A 22,282-nucleotide genomic window follows, 5' to 3' on the forward strand; every position below is an offset into this window, starting at 1 on the left:
TTTGGGACTGTTTGAGTCTTTTTGGTCTGTGTGTGTGTCACTTTGGGCTGTTTGAGTCATTTTGGTCTGTGTGTGTCTCTTTGGGCTGTTTGTGTCTCTTTGGGCTGTGTATGTTTCTTTGGGCTTTGTGCGTCTCTTTGGGCTGTGTTTCTCTTTGGAGTGTTTGAGTCTTTTTGGTCTGTTTGTATCTCTTTGGGCTGTTTGAATCTTTTTGGTCTGGTTTTGTTTCTTTGGGCTATTTGTGTCTCTTTTGACTGTTTGAGTTTCTTTGGGCTATGTGTGTCTCTTTGGGCTGTTTGAGTCATTTTGGTCTTTGTTTGTTTCTTTTGACTGTTTGTGTCTCTTAGGAGTCATGTGTGTCTCTTTGTGCTATGTTTGTCTGTTTGGGGTGTTTGAATCTTTTTGGTCTGTATGTGTCTCTTTGGGCTTTGTGTGTCTCTTCGGGCTGTTTGTGTCTCTTTAGCCCTTGTGTGTCTCTTTGGGCTGTTTGTGTTTCTTTGGGCTATGTGTGTCTCTTTGGGATGTTTGAGTCATTTTGCTCTTTGTGTGTTTCTTTCGGCTGTGTGTGTCTCTTAGGAACCATGTGTGTCTCTTTGAGCTTTTTTTGGGTGTCTGAGTCTTTTTGGTCTGTATGTGTCTCTTTGGGCTGTTTGAGTCTTTTAGGTCTGTGTTTGTCTCTGTGGGTTGTGTTTCTCTTTGGGGTGTCTGTGTCTCTTTGAGCTGTTTGTGTCTCTTGAGGCTGTGTGTGTCTCTTTGGGCTGTGTGTCTCTTTGGGCTGTTTGAGTCTTTTTGGTCTGTTTGTGTGTCTCTTTCGGCTGTTTGAGTCTTTTTGGTCTGTGTTTGTCTCTTTGGGCTGTTTGTGTCTCTTTGGGCTGTGTGTGTTTTTTGGGCTTTGTGTGTCTCTTTGGGCTGTGTGTTAATACGTTTAAGCAATAAATATCTTTATGCTTAACCCGTCTTTATTCTTTAGAATAGTTCTATTGTAAGCAAGTAACAAACTCTTTCCTGAAGTCACCTCTTGGATACACAATGCAGAAATTTCATTTAAGAAACTATGAAAAAAGTGTAAGTAAGTAAGTAACAAATTCTTTCTTGAAGTCACCTCTTGGATACACAATACAGAAATTTCATTAAAGAAATTATGAAAAAATTGTAAGTAAGTAGAGTCTTTTTGGTCTGTGTTTGTCTCTTTGGGCTGTTTGTGTCTCGTTGGGCTGTGTGTGTTTCTTTGGGCTTTGTGCGCCTCTTTTGGCTGTGTGTCAATTCGTTTAAGCAATAAATATCTTTAAGCTTAACCCGTCTTTATTCTTTAGAATAGTTCTATTGTAAGCAAGTAACAAACTCTTTCCTGAAGTCACCTCTTGGATACACAATGCAAAAACTTCATTTAAGAAACTATGAAAAAATTGTAAGTAAGTAAGTAACAAATTCTTTCTTGAAGTCATCTCTTGGATACAAACTCTTAATTGTTTTCACGACTTAGATATACGATGTAGAAATTTAATTCAAGAAATTATGAAGAAATTCTCAGTAAGTAACAGTTTCTTTCTTGAAGTCAACTCTTGGATACACAATACGGATATTTCATTCAAGAAATTATGAAAATATTTGTAAGTAAGTAACAAACTCTTTTTTGATTTCACCTCTTGGATATACAGTACAGATACTTCATTCAAGAAATTATGAAAAAATCACAAGTAAGTAAATTTTTTTCTCTTTATCACAAACATTTTCACTTAGCTACACGATATAAAAATTTAATTCAAGAAATTATGAGAAAATTCTCAGTAAGTAACAATTTCTTTCTTGAAGTCAACTCTTGGATACAAAATATGGAAATTTTATTCAAGAATTTCATGACTTAGATACACGATGTAGAAATTTAATTCAAGAAATTATGAAAAAATTCTCAGTAAATAACAATTTCTTTCTTGAAGTCAACTCTTGGATACACAATACGGAAATTTCATTCAAGAAATTATGAAAAAATTGAATTGTAAGCAAGTAACAAACTCTTTCCTGACGTCACCTCTTGGATACACAATGCAGAAACTTCATTTAAGAAACTATGAAAAAATTGTAAGTAAGTAACAAATTCTTTCTTGAAGTCACCTCTTGGATACACAATACAGAAATTACATTAAAGAAATTATGAAAAAATTGTAAGTAAGTAGCAAATTCTTTCTTGAATTCACCTGCTGGATAAACGAAAAGACATTTCGTTCAAGAAATTATGACAAAATTCTAAGTAAGTAACAAAATCTTAATTGTTTTCACCACTTAGATATACGACGTAGAAATTTAATTCAAGAAATTATGAAGAAATTCTCAGTAAGTAACAATTTCTTTCTTGAAGTCAACTCTTGGATACACAATACGGAAATTTCATTAAAGAAGTTATAAAAATATTTGTAAGTAAGTAACAAACTCTTTTTGTTTTCACCTCTTGGATATACAGTACAGATACTTCATTCAAGAAATTATGAAAAAATCGCAAGTAAGTAACTTTTTTTCTCTTTATCTTTTCGTTCAAGAAATTATGACAAAATTCTAAGTAAGTAACAAACTCTTAATTGTTTTCACGAATTATATATAGGATGTAGGAATTTAATTCAAGAAATTATGAAGAAATTTTCAGTTAGTAACAATTTCTTTCTTGAAGTCAACTCTTGGATACACAATACGGAAATTTCATTCTAGAAATTATGAAAATATTTGTAAGTAAGTAACAAACTCTTTTTTGATTTCACCTCTTGCATATACAGTACAGATACTTCATTCAAGAAATTATGAAAAAATCGCAAGTAAGTAATTTTTTTCTCTTTATCACAAACAATTTTCACTTAGCTACACGATATAGAAATTTAATTCAAAAAATTATGAGAAAATTCTCAGTAAATAACAATTTCTTTCTTGAAGTCAACTCTTGGATACACAATACTGAAATTTCATTTAAGAAATTATGAAAAAATTGTAATCAAGTAACAAACTCTTTCCTGAAGTCACCTCTTGGATACACAATGCAGAAACTTCATTTAAGAAACTATGAAAAAATTGTAAGTAAGTAACAAATTCTTTCTTGAAGTCACCTCTTGGATAAGCGAACAGACATTTCGTTCAAGAAATTATGACAAAATTCTAAGTAAGTAACAAACTCTTAATTGTTTTCACGACTTAGATATACGACGTAGAAATTTAATTCAAGAAATTATGAAGAAATTCTCATTAAGTAACAATTTCTTTCTTGAAGTCAACTCTTGGATACACAATACGGAAATTTGATTCAAGGAATTATGAAAATATTTTAAAGAAGGTAAAAAACTCTTTTTTTTGAATTCAACTACTGGGTATACAATACAGATACTTCATTCAAGTAATTATGAAAAAATTACAAGAAAGTAACTTTTTTTTTCTCTTAATCACAAACAATTATAAATTAGCTACACGATTCATAAATTTAATTCAGGAAATTATGAGAAAATTCTCAGTAAGTAGTTTAAGTTTTTGGATATCTCTCTCACTATGACTCTGTTTGTGTGTCGTGTGAAATTTTGACTGCACGATTTCGGAAAAAAGAGGCATGAGAGGCGGCGTAGTTACCATCCAATCTTTTTAACATCAAAACTTAAACGGTCAGAAATAGAGGCTGTTTCCAAAGATTTAGCTTAAAAACCAGTCTGGTTGAAAACGTGGAGTTTTCGTACTGCTCACTTTTTTGTAATGTATAGGAACCGGTGGGGAATCCCCGCTCATTTGGAAAGGTGCCAAGGAAAGGCAAGCAAATAGCATGTAGTTTCAAAACGTGTTTAATCGCGTTTCGTGAGTGAAGTATCTGTACTGTATATTCAAGAGGTGAAATCAATAAAGAGCTTGTTACTTACTTACAAATATTTTCATAATTTCTTGAACGAAATTTCCGTATTGTGTATCCAAGAGTAGACTTCAAGAAAGAAATTGTTACTTACTGGGAATTTTTTCATAATGTCTTGAATGAAATTTCTACATCGTGTAGCTAAGTGAAAATTGTTTGTGATAAAGAGAAAAAGAAAAAAAAAGTTATGAAACTTCAGTATTGTTTATCCAATATTTGACTTCAATAAAGACATAGTTAATAAATGAGAATATTTTAATAATTTCTTGAATTAAATTTCTACATAGTGTAGCTAAGCGAAAATTGTTTTTGAAAAAGAGAAAAAAAAGTTACTTACTTGCGATTTTTTCATAATTTCTTGAATGAAGTATCTGTACTGTATATCCAAGACGTGAAATCAAAAAAAAGAGTTTGTTATTTACTTACAAATATTTTCATAATTTCTTGAAGGAAATTTCCGTATTGTGTATCCAAGAGTTGACTTCAAGAAAGAAATTGTTACTTACTGAGAATTTCTTCATAATTTCTTGAATTAAATTTCTACATCGTATATCTAAGTCGTGAAAACAATTAAGAGTTTGTTATTTACTTAGAATTTTGTCATAATTTCTTTAATGAAATGTCTTTTTGTGTATCCAAGAGGTGACTTCAAGTAATAATTTGTTACTTACTTGCAATTTTTTCATAGTTTCTTAAATGAATTTCTGCATTCTTTATCAAAGAAGCGACTTCAGTAAAGAGTTTGTTACTTTCTTTTAATTTTTACATAGTCTATCAAGTGAAATTTCAGTATTGTGTATCCAGGAGTTGACTTAGAGAAAGAAATTGTTAATTACTGAGAATTTTTTCATAATTTCTTGAATTAAATTTCTACATCGTGTATCTAAGTCATGAAGTTCTTGAATGAAATTTCCATATCGTGTATCCAAGAGTTGACTTCAAGAAAGAAATTGTTACTTACTGAGAATTTTCTCATAATTTCTTGAATTAAATTTCTATATCGTGTAGCTAAGTGAAAATTGTTTGTGATAAAGAGAAAAAAAAGTTACTTACTTGCGATTTTTTCATAATTTCTTGAATGAAGTATCTGTATTGTATATCCAAGAGGTGAAATCAAAAAAGAGTTTGTTACTTACTTACAAATATTTTCATAATTTCTCGTATGAAATTTCCGTATTGTGTATCCAAGAGTTGACTTCAAGAAAGAAATTGTTACTTACTGAGAATTTCTTCATAATTTCTCGATTTACCTTCCTGCGTTGTATATCTAAGTCGTGAAAACAATTAAGAGTTTGTTAATTACTGAGAAGTTTGCCGTAATTTCTTGAACGAAATGATAAAGAGAAAAAAAAAGTTACTTACTTGCGATTTTTTCATAATTTATTGAATTAAGAATCTGTACTTTATATCCAAGAGGTGAAATCAAAAAAAGAGTTTGTTACCTACTTACAAATATTTTCATAATTTCTTGAATGAAATTTCCGTATTGTGTATCCAAGAGTTGACTTCAAGAAAGAAATTGTTACCTACTGAGAATTTCTTCATAATTTCTTGAATTAAATTTCTACATCGTATATCTAAGTCGTGAAAACAATTAAGAGTTCGTTACTTACTTAGAATTTTGTCATAATTTCTTGAACGAAATGTCTTTTCGTTTATTCAGCAGGTGACTTCAAGAAAGAATTTTCTACTTACTTACAATTTTTTCATAGTTTCTTAAATGAAGTTTCTGCATTGTGTATCCAAGAGGTGACTTCAGGAAAAAGTTTGTTACTTGCTTACAATTTTGTCATAATTTCTTAAATTAAATTTCCGTATTTTGTATCCAAGAGTTGACTTCAAGAAATAAATTGTTACTTACTGAGAATTTTTTCATAATTTCTTGAATTAAATTTCTACATCGTGTATCTAAGTCATGAAATTCTTGAATGAAATTTCCATATTCTGTATCCAAGAGTTGATTTCAAGAAAGAAATTGTTACTTACTGAGAATTTTCTCATAATTTCTTGAATTAAATTTCTATATCGTGTAGCTAAGTAAGAATTGTTTGTGATTAAAGAGAAAAAAAAAAGTTACTTACTTGCGATCTTTTCATAATTTCTTGAATGAAGTATCTGTACTGTATATCCAAGAGGTGAAATTAATAAAGAGTTTGTTACTTACTTACAAATATTTTCATAATTTCTTGAATGAAATTTCCGTATTGTGTATCCAAGAGTTGACTTCAAGAAAGAAATTGTTACTTACTGAGAATTTCTTCATAATTTCTTGAATTAAATTTCTACATAGTATATCTAAGTCGTGAAAACAATTAAGAGTTTGTGTACAAGATTTGACTTCAAGAAAGAATTTGTTACTTACTTAATTACAATTTTTTCATAGTTTCTTAAATGAAGTTTCTGCATTGTGTATCCAAGAGGTGACTTCAGGAAAGAGTTTGTTACTTGTTTACAATAAAACTATTCTAAAGAATAAAGACGGGTTAAGCTTAAAGATATTTATTGCTTAATCGTATTGACAGTCTTCCATTAGATCTTGACCTGTCAAGACGTCTTGTTTTGAAATGCTTGTGATTTTTAAGTGAAGACGCGAGATCAGCCTTGTGAACTTTTCTTTAGCAAGTACCAGTGCTAATCCTGGCTTAGGCGACCAGGTTTTAGTTGAAGATATAGCTTCCAATTCAAGGTCTGTCTCGTTTTTATTCCTTAGCCTAGAATGTCCCATCCTTGTAATGAATGCTACAGAAAATGTGGAACTGGGTCTTTCCAGTGTTCTAAGTGCAATGCTTGGTTGCACCCTGCTTGTGCTGGCATAACAAAAAGTAATCGCCTTAAAAAGCCTAATTGGTTATGCGTACAATGCCGAACGACGATGGTTGAAAATAACGTGATTAATACCATCGCTAATAAACCAGAAGTGGTTCAACCAATCGAGGCTGTAAAATCCTCTGTTATTTCGGATGAAGAAAATTCATCCATCTCCAACGAAAATCAACTTAAAATGATCGTTCGAAGTGGTATTACAAATTCCCCTTCTATACCTTGTGCTTCGAGTAATGTCAACAATAGTTCTGATGGATCGATTGATTCTACAAAAATAACTACAACCCATCATTCCCAAATTTCCCCCCAAATCTATGGTTTCAGTAATGGTGAATCGGCAAGCATTGCAGAAACGGCTAGTGTCTTCGAGACCCATACCTGTGAAGATCGCATAAAAAAAGACGCGGAAATCGTCAATCTCAGGAAACGGATTACTAATCTTGAATTTCTTTATGATAGTTTATTTGATCTTTATGAGCGTCATAAAAGTGATGTTTTCAAGGACAAAGAGATCAAAATGTTAAAAGTCAGTTTTCAGCTTGCAATTGTTGATGCTATACATGCATTCAAATCCCCTACGTCGCCCAGTGTTTCTCCTTCAGCTGATACTTCTAATTCAAATATGCATTATCCAAATTCTTCAAGTTGCGTAAAAACTGTAAAACCCTTTGAATCTGAAAACGTCACTATATGTAATCAAGCAAGTGCTAGTGAACTTCCTTCGTCAGAGTTTTTTCAAGGGATTAAAAAGGTTACGCAAACTAATCATTCTGATCTTGTTTTAACTTAAAATAATTTATTCATGAAATCCAGTGGTAATGACACATCTTTAAAGATTGACAATGATGTTGAACTTACAAGCGGTAATTATCACCCAATGCAATCATATATTAAAAAAAATGAGTTCAGTGATCTTAAGTGTAATCAACCGAATGTGTGCTTTAGTTTTTTAGACAGTAGATGTATGTCTAGTAAATGTAAATATCTACACATTTGTAAGTTTCATGTCTTTAGCCGTTGTATGAATAATTTTTTCAAATACCCCCATGTTGATATCTGCAAACGCTTTTCAAGTGGGAGATGCTTTGGATGCCAAAAACATAATATCAAATGGCCCATTATGTGTCGTTGATGGTTCCAAAAAACGGGGCAACAAACCCACCTTTTTTTTGGTCGACGCTGACAGTATTCACGACCCCCCCCCCCTCCCCTAAGTCGTGTTCTATTCAACTGTCAGTCTTTTCTCCCTGCATACCCGATGCAGTACATTATACCTCTGGAACCCATCCCTCGAAACAATCCTCCGCCCCAATTATTTACGCCTGCCCAGTCAGTCCCACCCCCACAATCACGTTACTCAATTCGGACCATCCCCAAACCCCCCCCCTTACTCATTTTCCTCCCAAAAATCCACTTCCTTTCGACTCCGTTCTTCTCCGTGCGTCCAAGAATTTACCGACCGGTTCTGGACTCCACCCGTTATTTGCCGAAACAAACCCAACCCCTCCCCTCTCAGACACCAACCCCTCCCCACCTTACTTCCCTCCCTCAGAATCATCTTGCCCCCCCCCCAACCCGCATATAAAGATCACTCCCAATTTGACTTATTCCCAGATCACCAGGAAACCTTTCTCCCTTCCCTGGCACTTTATCCCCCCTTGCTACCCTACCAATATGACTCTGGTTTAAGAGTAAGCAGGCAGAATGATCCACAGGTAACACATTCATGCAAAATTTTTAAAACCTCAAATAGTAAGACGAATTCCACCGCAGTTCCATCCCAACTTAATAATATTCCCATAATTTGTTCGCTGTCCTCCTTTTCTCTCAAGCCCGGTCCAGTCCCGCCTTTTAATAATGCCTCAAAACCACACCCTTACCCACAACACCCTTCTCATAAACTTCACTCCCAAATAACTCCATCACGAATTAAAAAAAAATCCCAAAACCCCAATCGGTTTAAATTCTCAACTTTCATACTTACCAATTCTGAGAGCTTGAGTATTGATAAAATTACCAACCTCGAATGTATATCTGAGATTCATAAAATTAGTATTATTGCTGTGACAGAGATTCAGTCCCAGAACCCAGATTTCCTAAAAATTAGCAATTAAACTCAATTCATAAAACTTCGCTCTCCCGACCACCATCTCGAGAAAAAAGGGGGTGGTATATTATTTTTTGTCCGAGATAACCTCCAACCTAAACTCATCCCCACCCCCAACGTATCAGATTATGATGAAATTCTATGGCTGAGCCTTCGACCGAAAGTACTTCCCCGCCCTTTCAATTTAATTGTAACCGCCGTCTTTTATCATTCCCCTAACCAATGTATTGACCAGAAACGCAAATTTATCCAACAATTTCTTATAAGTGCTGACTTTGTGTTATCAAAGTATCCGAACGCTGGTATTTGCTTACTTGGTGATGCGAATGACCTGAGGGTTGACTCTATCTGCACCTCTCTTAATATTAAACAACTGGTTAAAATATCTACAACAAAAGGTAACACCTCTCTGGATGTTATTTGTTCAAACATGAGTAAGTTTTATAACTCCCCGCAAGCACTGCCACCACTAGGAGGCAGTTACCACTATTGTCTTCTTTTTTCTCCCTCCTCAGCCATTGAACATTCCTTTACTACCTCCATTGGGGTTTGCCGTCCCCTCAGTGACGCAGCACTTTTTTCTTTTGGATCATGGCTGATCAGTGAAAGTTCAGTGGTCAGACCTTTATAATTCTAATAACCTTGATGACAAAATTTTGATTTTTCACAAAAAACTAATTGATTCCTACTCATTATGTTTCCCAGAAAAAAAAAATCAGAAAGTGCTCCAGTGATAAACCTTACATAAATAATCACATTAAAATATTGATTCGCGCAAAAATAAGCTTATTTAAAAGGGGTAATTTAAATGAAGCAAATAAGTTAAAAAAGGAATTAAAAAGTCAAATTAGAAAAGCTACCCGAGCCTATTATAAAAATAAAATTAAATACTTGTGCCATGATAAACCAAAGAACTGGTACTCTGAAATTAAAAAAACTTACCAGCAAGAGTCAAGAATAACAAAATTTTAATATAAATGAACCTCCAAAGACCACAGCTAATAACCTCAATAAGTTTCTGGCTTCTGTTGTCCAAAGTTTCCCGCCCCTACCTTACGCATTTCCAGATATTCCTGATCCTTTTTGACTCCCACATATTTCTCCATTTGATGTTGAAAAAAGAAATAGAAAAACTAAAACAATCAAGTATTTACCGTTTAGATATTCCCCTTCCCCTGACTAAAGCTTTCAGTGATTACCTCGCAAAGCCCCTATCCACCCTGTTTAATGAAATTACCGAATTTGGATAGTTCCCTCAATATTGGAAACAAGGCTTTATTACCTCAATCAAAAATAAAAATGGGAAGCCTGGCTTTGATGGAATTCGTCCTATTACCCTCACCTCGATTTTTTCAAAATTGTAGGAAAATTTTCTCGCAGACTGGCTTAAGATGAAAGTCCTCTCCCTCATTTATCTTAGACAGTTTGGTAATTTCAAATCCACGTCAACCTCTCATTACCTGATCCATCATGTTGATACCAAGGGTAAATTACTTGAAAAACCATACACTTGGCTTAATCTAATTTCTATTGATCTTCAAAAAGCTTTTGATTTGATTAACCACAATTTACTCATAGATAAACTTATAAATGAATTCCACATTGAAACTTTCCTTGTTAAGCTTGTTGCCTCTTTTCTTTCTAATAGATCTCAAGCAGTTAAATATTTAAATTGTTTCTCAGATTATCTCCCCATATTCAATGGCATTCTTCGGGGGACTATTCTAGGCCCTCTCCTTTTTTCACTTATGACCAATAACCTTTCAACCCTTTACGACAATAGATGGAAATTTGTCGATGACTTGACAGTTTTAGAGATATGTCATAAAAACATCTTTAGCAACCCAATGGGCATACTCCAAGATATTGCCTGTGAGGCCTCTTCCCTTGACATGACTGTTAACCCTTCTAAATCCGCAATAGTCTCAGTAAGTTTCCTTAAGTCCCCTCCCCTTTTTCTTGCTCCTATACCTCCTGAAACCTCTGTCACATCTCTTAAACTCCTTGGTATTACAATTTCTTCTAATTTGAAATGGGATGCCCATATAAATAATATCCTACGACAAGCAAACTTCTCGCTTTCCCTCCTTAAACTTTTAAATAAATTCAGTTGCCCCCAATCACATTTACTACAAGTATACATTTCTTTTGTGCGTCCCATATTAGAGTACGCTTGTCCTGTGTGGCACCCTGGCCTCTCTAATTTAGCAACACAAAAAATTGAAAATGTCCAAAAGAGAGCTCTAAGAATTATTTTTAAAGAGGGCAAGATACCGTATTTGTATTTGTTAAATATTTCAAACCTAGAGACCCTCGAGAGACGAAGAAATAATTTGTGCCTCCGTTTTGCAAAAAATGCCATAACAAACCCTCGGACGGCAAGTATTTTCCCCAAACGTCACTCCCCATCCAGATTACGGCCGCCTCGAGCTGTTTCTGATCCCATCCCTGTTTTGTCCCCCATTCACTGCGTTACTTCGAGATATGAAAGAACTTTTGATACAGGAAAAATTAATAAAATGTCCCAATAGTTTCTTTTTTTTCTTTTTTTTTGTCTCCCCCCCCCCCCTTCTTGACCAGTTTTTATTTTTTAACTCTTTTATTGACTTACTGTAGTTGGATTATTGACACTTTCTTAGTGTCTCTTTTAATTCATATGCATTTATGTCTCGCTCTTTTTTTTCTGTGTATATGCGTTTATTCCCCCCCCCCTCCTTTTTTTTATGTCCGTTATAATTCTTTTTCCGATTCGTATTTGTGTAAGTTTAGTTTGATCCGTTTTTATCTTTTTAACTTTTTAATTGACTTTTTACAATTTTAATTATTGACTGTTAAATGATTGTTCATTATGATTTTTCTATTTCATTGTTGTTGTTTCATTTTTGCCAGTTCTAGTGCAACCATTTATATTGTCAACTCCGAAGTCTGAATTCGGCCCTTTGTGGGCTTGTGACAGTGATCTTTTTGAAATAAATATCTTATCTATCTATCCAAAGCCCAAAGAAACACACACAGCCCAAAGAGACACAAACAGCCCAAAGAGACAAACACAGACCAAAAGGACTCTACTTACTTACAATTTTTTCATAATTTCTTTAATGAAATTTTTGTATTGTGTATCCAAGAGGTGACTTGAAAAAAGAATTTGTTACTTACTTACTTACAATTTTTTCATAGTTTCTTAAATGAAGTTTCTGCATTGTGTATCCAAGTGGTGACTTCAGGAAAGAGTTTGTTACTTGCTTACAAAAGAACTATTCTAAAGAATAAAGACGGGTTAAGCTTAAAGATATTTATTGCTTAAACGTATTGACACACATAGCCCAAAGAGACATAAAAAGCCCAAAGAAACACGCACAGCACAAAGAGACAAAAACAGCCAAAATAGACAAAAACAGAACACAAAGCCTCAAACAACCAACATAGACACACAAACAGACCAAAAAAAGACTCAAACAGCCCAATGAAACACAGTGGCAAATGAGACACACACAACCCCAGTAGATGCACACAGCCCAAAGAAACACAGACAGCCAAAAGAGAAACACAGCTCAAAGAGACAAACACAGACCTAAAAGACTCAAACAGCCCAAAGAGACACATACAGACCAAAAAGACTCAGACACCCAAAAAAGCTCAAATAGACACACATTGCTCCTAAGAGACACAAACAGCCGAAAGAAACACACAAAGAGCAAAATGAATCAAACATCCCAAAGAGACACAAATAGCCCAAAGAAACACAAACAGCCCAAAGAGACACACACGGGCTAAAGAGACACACACAGCCCGAAGAGACACACAAAGCCCAAACAGACACATACAGACCAAAAAGATTCAAACACCCCAAAGAGAAACACATAGCCCAAAGATACACAAATGACTCCTAAGATACACAAAGATCCAAAATATACACACACATATCAAAAAGACTCAATCATCCTAAAGAGACACACAAAGCCCAACTAGACAAACAAAGTCCAAAGATACACAATCAGACCGAAGAGAAGCACAAAGCCCAAAAAAGAAAAAAACTGAAAAAAGAAACACACAAAGACAAAACATACTAAAAAAGCAAAACGAGACACACAACCCAAAGAGACACACAAAGCCCAAAGAAACATACACAGCCCAAAGAGACACAAACAGCCCAAAGAGACAAACACAGACCAAAAGGACTCAAACAGCCCAAAGAGACGCACAAACAGACCAAAAAGACTCAAACAGCCCAAAGAGACACACAGCCCAAAGAGAAACACAGAGCCTAAAGATACACACACAGCTAAAAGAGACACAGACAGACCAAAGAGAAACACAACCCAAAGAGACAAACACAGACCTAAAAGACTCAAACAGCCCAAAGAGACACATACAGACCAAAAAGACTCAAACACCCCAAAAAGACACACAGTCCAACGAGACACACACAGCCTAAAGAGACACACACACATCACAAAGAGACATCCTACAACCCAAAGAAACACAAACATCTCAAAGAGACGTACACGGCCCAAAGAGACGCACACATCCAACAGTGAAACACAAAGCCCAAAACGACACAAACAGCCAAAAGAGGCACACACAGACCATAAAGATTCAAACTGCCAAAAGAGACAGACAGCCTAAAGATACACAAATAGAAAAACGAGAAAAACACAGGAATAATATAAATACACCACGTCCTATTAGAAAAAAACAGTCCAAAGATACACACACACACCGCCAAAAGAGAAAAAAAACGCCCATACAGATACATACATACCAAAAAGATTCAAACACCCCAAAGAGACACACATAGCCCAAAGAGACACACATGGCCTCTAAGAGACACAAACAGCCAAAAGAAACACACACAGACAAAAATGAAAAAAAATTACAAATATACACATAACGATAAAAGATTTTCACGCTGGCAAAAGAGACGAACACATCAAAAAGAGAAACACACAGCCCAAAACGACACAAAAAGCCAAAAAGCCCAAAATTACACAAAGAGCCAAAAGAGTCACACACAGACCATAAAGATTCAAACTGCACAAATAGACACACAGCCTAAAGAGACACATACACAGCCCAAAGAGACACACACAGGCTAAAGAGACAGACACACAGTCCAAAGAGACAAACACAGCCAAAAGAGACCCACACACACAGCCCAAAGAGACAAAAAACGCCCATACAGACACATACATACCAAATAGATTCACACACGCCAAAGAGAGTCACTTTGCCCAAAGAGACACACATGGCCTATAAGATACAAAAACAGACAAAAGAAACACACACAGACCAAAATGACACAAACATCCCAAGAGACACATACATCTCAAAGAGATGCACGCGGCACAAAGAGACTAACACATCCAACAGAGACACACAAAGCCCAAAACGACACAAAAAGCCAAAAGAGACACACACAGACCAAAAAGATTCAAACTGCCCAAAGAGACACACAGCCTAAAGAGACACACACAGCCCAAAGAGACAGACACACACAGCCTAAAGAGACACACACAGCCCGAAGAGACACAAAAAGCCCAAATACAAAAACAAACACCACAAATACACAAAAAACGCCCATACAGACACAGACAGACCAAAATATTCAAACGCCCCAAAGACACCCACATAGAAAAAAGAGACACACACGGAACCTAATAGACACAAAACAGCCAATAGAAAGACACACAGACCAAAATGACTCAAACAGACCAAAGAGACACACATAGCCCAAAGAAACACAAACAGCCCAAAGAGACACAATCCCAAAGAGACAAACATAGCACATAAAAGACTAAAACAGCACAAATATAAAAAAACATATAAAAAAGACAAAAACAGTACAAATAGAAACAAATACAAAAGATAATCACAAAGACAAAATAAAAAAACACAGCCAACAGAGACACAAACAGCCCAAAGAGACGCAAACAGACCTAAAAGACTCAAACAGCCCAAAGAGACACACAAACAGACCAAAAAGACTCAAACAGCTCAAAGAGACACACAACCCAAAGAGACACACACAGCCTCAAGAGACACGAACAGCTCAAAGAGACACAGACAGGCCCCTCATGCAAACAATTCTGAGTGTAGTCTACTATTCCTTAATGAGCAGCATCGTACATTTTGTTTAAATACGTATTTTTCATTATCCAGATTCAAGATTTTTATTTAACACAAATGAATAGACAAGCTGAAGTATTTAAAACGAGTCAACATAGAGCTACGATCGCAATGAATGGTACTTGTTATACCTCCAAAATTGACTCCCCCTCCCCTACCCTCCCCTGCCCCTCAGAAATGAGGAGACGAAGGGAACGTTAGATCCTATTTTAAAATGATAATACTTTTCAAACGTTACTTGTGTATTATACAGACCACATCGGAGAGGTAAAACTAGGTCAAGTAACAACTTACCTGAGTTAACAACCCCTTCGGAGTTGCCTTAACTGTTAATCAGTTTAATCCTTTTTTTCTCCACCGTCATACAATCCAATCACTAATTAAAATCATTCACACTCCTATTATTCAAAACATTAATTAATATCGTTCATTGTCTACGTAGATTAAGTTATAGACAATACTGGTTTAGAAAAACTGGAATAAAATAATTGATTATATTGGCAGCTAAACAAGACGCGCCGGTCATGTATACCGTGAATTAGAAACCCGGTAAATTGTGTCTGAAAAACTTGAACCAAACCAGATTATACCCGCCAAACCAGACTATACCTACCAAATCAGACTATACCCACCAGAAACCGGTCTGGTACGGGGGCCTACCCAAATTCCATAAGTACTTACTACTGATATGTCTTTTAGGTTATTTCGAAAGGGAACCATAAATTTTAGAGTTAAATGTTCTAGTTTTTGTGTAATAGTTTTACTGTTCTCAAACATGTTCAATCCCATTGTATTGCTTTAATGAATATCGCTTATCTTTCTTCGATGTTTAACCCTTTTTCTAAGAGTATTCAAATGTTTCATGGTAATATCTTTATAGACAAACTCAATTTAATGAATTTTACATATTTAGGATTAGCATAAAGTTCAGACTCTTTTGATGCATATATTATATAGTTTTTTTTTTCAGTTTAAAAAGTTAACGGTTTTATAGTTTAGTTTTTTATAGGTCTGGATAAAGAAAGAAAAACGAGCAAAAATGGGGTTTTTTATAGGCCAAATGAAAGTACTGAAAAAAAACACAACAGAGCTAATATTTCGAGAGGACAAACGCCTCTCTTCTTCAGCGCGAAACGAAATAATGTATCCAAAAACAAACGCGGAAAGTCAATTTGAAAAGAACCTAAAAACCAAAGAAAAAAAATAAAAACTTAAAAGATGAATAAAATTCAATAAAAGCCAAAAATTAAAAGAATTAAACCCAAATACCTAACAGCCATAAAAGCGAGTTATTCGCCAATATCCGCGATTTGCAAAAAATCCAAACAATTATAAACTGCCATCAACGGATACTAGCGAACAGCTGAGAGAGAAAAGAAAACAATTCATTCACTCAAAAACAAAACGAACCAGCAATTAAATAAGTTGGAGAACTATGTCATATGACTTCGAATTTTAGTTAATAAGTTAAATAAATTATAAATTTACATTTTATCCATTATAATTTCGTAAATTATTTTTAAAGTAATTTTAATTTGTAATAAGCCTCATCTGATGTTTTTGAACTTTACTAAATTCGTCTGACTCATATAAAATAAGCTCGAGATAAATTTACATTTTTCTTGTATATAGCTATCTTGATTAAGTATAATTTAGTTTAAGTCACGCCCCTTATTGAATTAATCCCGGAATCACGTTGAAATAGTGATTTAAAAAAAAAATTAAAATTGGAATAGCCAATTTCTAGATTGACGTTGTTGCCATAGGATTTACCATGAATTATCGCTTATTGCAGAGAAGAGCTTCTATTCGCCGGAACAGATATTTCTACAAAGGAATAAAAGAAACACCTTTTAGTTTAGCAATTGTTCAGCCTGAAGGTTATGGACAGTACCGAGTCGAAGGCCAAAAAGAAATAAAACATTACAGACTTGGAAATGGTGCGTTTTGTTTTTCTTTTCTTAATGTTTTTCTCATTTTAGCACTTGTAGTAAATCATTGTTGAGTTTTTAATACTGTAGCATACTGAAGGGAAACTTTTAGGTTTGGGGTACTTCACACTTGTCTTCTAATAAATACAGCAATGCAAGGTACTATCATAAGATGTTCCAGCTATTATCAGTGGCTCATCTTAGACTTTCCGGCAACTTCAACGTCGAATCGACGCCCTGCAGACCTTCCAGCAACTTTGACGTCGATGGTCTGGAGAATATTCATCCTTTTTTTTATCATAAAAAACCTTGTCAATTTATTTTTAACAATTCACAACAATTCTTCAAGTATTATCAAACAGTTCGTGGTAACGCAAAGCAAGTAAGGACCGACCCAGCTCAATAGTAACCGAAACTCTAGAAAACGGAATTTTGATACCAATAATTATATCAAAAGAATTGGGTTTTTATGATGATTTCAAATATCTAAGTTTCATTAAGTTCAATGTTACCCATCAAAGGTTACGAGACTGCAAAAATCTGCATGATGTTCGAAAAAAGGAGAAGAAACACCCTCTAAAAGTCATAGAATCTTAATGAAAATCTCACCATCAGATTCAGCTTATCAGAGAAGCCTACTGTAGAGGTTTCAAGCTCAGATCTTCAAAAATGTGGAATATTGTGTTTTTGCCAGAAGAAAGATCACAGATGCGTGTTTATTTGTTTCTTTTTTGTTTTTGTTTTTTTTCTCAGGGGTGATCATATAGACCCAGTGGGCCCAGAACCTTGGGAGACCGCTCATTCTAACGGAAATGAAAAGTTCTAGTGCCCTTTTTAAGTGACCGAAAAAATCGGAGGGCAACTAGGCCCCCTCCCATGACACTTTTTTTCAAATCTTCCGATCAAAATTTTGTGATAACTATTTTGTTCAGTATAGCTTAAAGGCCCAATAACTATGCCTTTGGAGAAGGCACTTTGTCCCAATTCTTAAAAAACGACTCTTGAAACACAAGAGTCGTTTAATTAGAACAATAAGTAACTTTTTTTTAAGGTGCCGAAAAACTCTGGCGTGAAGAGCGAAGTGTTGAGGAGGGGGCAAACCCCCTCATATACGTAGTATATTTCTGTTCGTTTTAAGTTTTAATGTTGCTCCTTACTTTCCTTTAAACTTGCCTTTTATATTTAATTTTCTCAATAAGAATGTCTTGAAAAAGCGTCCAAGTTCTTGTTCGGGTTAGTTAGTACTTCTTGAAAAATAATTCTACTAAAAAACGTGTTGATCCAAGAACCAAAGTACGTTGACTGTTGTAAAATCGTGTATTTTTGATGACTGACCGCTATGATAGAAGTATAGAAAATTAAAATAGAAAAAGAAACAACTTTGAAACTTAATAAATTTATTTTATTCATATAGGTTTAATTCATTGTAATATAAACCAAAATTTACTTTTCCCAGGAAACAGATTTTGACGAGACAAATTGTTTATCTTTCTGCCAGTGTTTTCATCTCTGCGATAAAGTCAATTGGTAAAAAAAAATAGTATTTATGCTTATGAGAGTTGTCTAAACAAGCAGACGCAATACACTTTTTATTGTTTTTCCTTTTAAATACGAAATTAGTGACGATAAATTTGCTAAAGTTACACTCCTTAGGTCTATACCTAAATCCAGGAGAGTAGGCAAGCGTGTTCGACCTAGAGGCCCTGCATCCTCAAAATCCTTAATCTTCTTTAGTTTCAGGGTACTTCTTATTCAATTTATCATTTTTTTTTATTATATTATTGAGCCCCTCCCTCATCAAAAAAAACATTGTAGTACCCCTAAAACAAACGTACTCATGTGCCTGTGTAAATTCCTTGAGATAGATCAGCTAAGATAATTTACTCTCCTTTCGCGGTAAACCGACAGATATTTATTTATTAATTTTTTTTTTTAACCCATTAACCACAAAAAAGTAAATAGAGAAGTAAGGCAAATAGAGGAAGTAAAAAATTAAATAAAAACACTAAATTGAAAAAAAAACAACATATTTTTGTAAGACAGTAGAACGGTGGCAGTTTATTATTGCTAATATCCGTGCGATTTCTGTTTAGTACGATATCTTTACATAAGACATCATTTATTCCAAATTTTGACATTATCTTTATACTAGGGTACCACGAAGAGAGGAAAAGAATGAAATTGCAGTACCAGATTGGATATACAAAGAAGAAATATCTTTTATTTTTAACAAAGGGCAAAATCCAGAAAGATATAGAACTAAAAGATCGAAAAAGCTGAAAATGATTTGCATAAAACTTTACGGATATTTTTGCCTTTATTTCTAACAATTTGTGAGTTACCAACCTGAACCTTTATCCTGGAATCAAAATCAGCCGGGAGGGGTAAATTCGTAAATTTGTACAAATAATTATGTCCAACGGCCTAAATGATGTAACCGAGAGAAGAGCTGGCAAATGGCACGCCAGAAGAGGAAAGGAGCCGAGAGAAGAGCTGGCAAATGGCACGCCAGAAGAGGAAAGGAGCCGAGAGAAGAGCTGGCAAATGGCACGCCAAAAGAGGAAAGGAGCCGAGAGAAGAGCTGGCAAATGGCACGCCAGAAGAGGAAAGGAGCCGAGAGAAGAGCTGGCAAATGGCACGCCAGAAGAGGAAAGGAGCCGAGAGAAGAGCTGGCAAATGGCACGCCAGAAGAGGAAAGGAGGAGGCAAAGAGCTAAAAGTATGGCACTCGCACTTATCAACATTTCAATAAAGACGACCCATCTGAACAAATACTTGAAGATGTAATTAACAGACTTGTAAAGGCTATCTGTAATTCTATAGATAACAAGAAGATTATAAGCATATGCTAGATACTAAGTATAAGATGAGCAGAGAAATGAATTGAGGGTATATTGTTAAATATACGAGATATGAATGTTTTAAATACGGATCCTTTTTCTTAAGTCGAAGCGTTAACTTTAACTGTAGGAAAAGATGAAGAGCATCAATACTTCAGCACAAGAGTATCAATACAAGAGTATCAATGATACAAAGGTTAGTGCCTTTCGTAAACATTGATTGAGATGACTGAAACAGCTTGATAGAACCGGACCCTCTAAAAACATTAAAAGCGTAAAGGTGAATAGTTTGATTATTTCGAGAAGCATCCAAAAGTAGCGAAGAAAGTGTTTGATGGTTGTGGCTACATCAAACACACTGTATATAAATATTATACAGTATGGTCATTCCCTATCTCAATCATTATACAAATCCAAACCGAGATGCAAGTGCTCCGGAGAATTTTTGAACAAGTATAAACATAAGCGATATTCGATTTTTTCACGGTTAGACAGGTCAGATTTCTCTTGAACGCAAAACTCGGCTTCCTCTTTGTTACACTAAGTTTTAAAGAATACACTTTTAAATTAATTTATTCCAATATATATATAACAATCGGTAATTAGTAGTGCAACGTTATTATTAGATGTTTTTGGAATTACAAGTAGGCATCGAAGTCTCGAGTTGGTTTCAAAGGAACTTTGAAAAAGCTTCTGCGAAAATACGCGTTCCAGGATAATATGGACTGGACCGTTGATGGCAGATTAAATGGGAGGAGCTGTTTGTACTTACCTAGGATGTAGTAGCCAGATATCACCGAGCCGTGATCTTACTTTTATATTATCTATGTACAGTGATCAAACACTAGGCAGACAACCATGCTGATACTCTCCAAAATCTTTCCCAGAAATAAGATACAGAAAAAATGTATATACCAAAATCTTACTCAAATTGTCAGATCTTACTCAGATTTCAACAAGATGATTAGTTAAGAAAAACCTACCTTTTTAAGAACAGAAGTTACCTTGCCGCACTAAAATCTATCGGATACAACAAACGAACTTAAACAAATTTGAAAAAACTGAAGGAGTGAAATCAAAATTTGCTATCTTGCTGAAAATAAGGTTCAAAAATTCTATCAAAATCATTTGATGAAAATGCACCTTCTAAGGGTATTTTCAACGGACGCCAAGACACAGTGAGTACACGAGACTGAAGCCAAAAGTGGCAAATATTTATGAGCGAACTGACTAAAGTAAGATTTGACAGAACAATATCCCTTTGGAAAATTTGAAGATAATACTGAGCCAAAGTTTGAGCTGAATTATGAAAACTTAACACCTTCTCATCCCTCTCTGGGGTCGTCACCGCAGTCTACTCTTCACGAGTGCTCTGAAAATTGAACCATTTATGTTTAATAGCTCAAATATATTTCTTTTACTTAGATTCTACTCTTGGCTTTGCATAAAAAAGGCGCTACCACATCTTTTAGACCTACCACAACAAATCCAAATTCAACGCCAAAACTTCGATACATTTTTAATCATTTTTAAATCAGGATCCAACACATGAAAGAGTTTTTGAGTTTGTTAATTTTGTTGTTTTCTGATTTTGATCTGATTAATAATAAGCCTTATTAAACGAGTTTTTCTTTAACCAACTTAAAAAGAGCTCTGAAGAAGGTTATAAGGAACGCAGATTACTGCTAGTAATCTACTCATTGTGAGCACGCTTAGTGCTACCTCTGCCCTCTTGATGCTTCGAACAATAAAAGTAATTGTGAAAATCCAGCTGATCAATGAGTACCTCAACAAGAGATGACTTGAATTTGCTTGAATAGATGGTGTAGTTCTGATGTGACACACTACCAGAACAGTAGATATATGAATAGTTCAGAGATTTCGTTGCAATAATTTGAAGGAGAAGATTACTTAATAAATTATTAGATCAGATCGAGTAGCATTTTATGTTCGCATAGAATCATCCACGATCAGGAATTTAAATCCAATAGCAGAATTGCTGCTCGAAAGAATTCCTGGATTTGCAAAAGACTTTGCAAAGTGTGTCGAAGCAACTGTTCGATAGTCATGCGGTAAATAGGCATTGATCAGGACTGTAGAACCAAATTTAACGGCCAAGTAATGTCTGCCACAAGCACAAACAACCTGAGAATAAATCTCCAAGTATCTTTTCGATATGCAGGCTAGCGCTTTGGGGGACGGGCGCTGGTTATTCTAGAAAAGGTAAAGATACAATTCGGTTTTTCGGAAGATCGATACTGATATTAGTAAAAAACCGTTCATGGAGGAACTCTATATTGTAACTTTAAAGCATTTCATTAATTATTTGTGATATGTCCAAAATAGATGTTTTATTAGATGTATAGATCTTGTATGTTTTATTAATTCTTCTTTCGCAGCAAGACACTTTTTATTACAAGGAGGTACGACCGTATGACAAATGAAAGCCGAAGTTATAGTACAATCCACTTTAAATTAACTAATGACGATTAAAGCAACGTGTCGGCAGGTTTTTAATTCAGTAACACGAAAAGTTTTATTTCCAATTTTCAGTCCTTCTTGGTAATTGAGTCACTAAATTTTAG

The 22,282-nt window shown here is 34.7% G+C and overlaps 1 protein-coding gene across 1 annotated transcript in view; it reads left to right on the plus strand.

Annotated features, from left to right (window-relative positions):
- The window catches only part of LOC148944358 (voltage-dependent calcium channel subunit alpha-2/delta-4-like), a 209,559-nt gene that overhangs the window by 168,402 nt on the left and 18,875 nt on the right, over positions 1-22,282 (plus strand). Inside the window, exon 19 of the mRNA XM_089099907.1 lies at positions 16,723-16,867. Coding sequence (XP_088956033.1) covers positions 16,723-16,867 — 145 coding nt within the window. The remainder of the gene's footprint in view (positions 1-16,722; positions 16,868-22,282) is intronic.

The sequence above is a fragment of the Artemia sp. Qi Xiang Cuo genome, chromosome 14, assembly GCF_049724085.1.
Source record: "Artemia sp. Qi Xiang Cuo chromosome 14, ASM4972408v1, whole genome shotgun sequence".
Lineage (NCBI taxonomy): Eukaryota > Metazoa > Arthropoda > Branchiopoda > Anostraca > Artemiidae > Artemia > Artemia sp. Qi Xiang Cuo.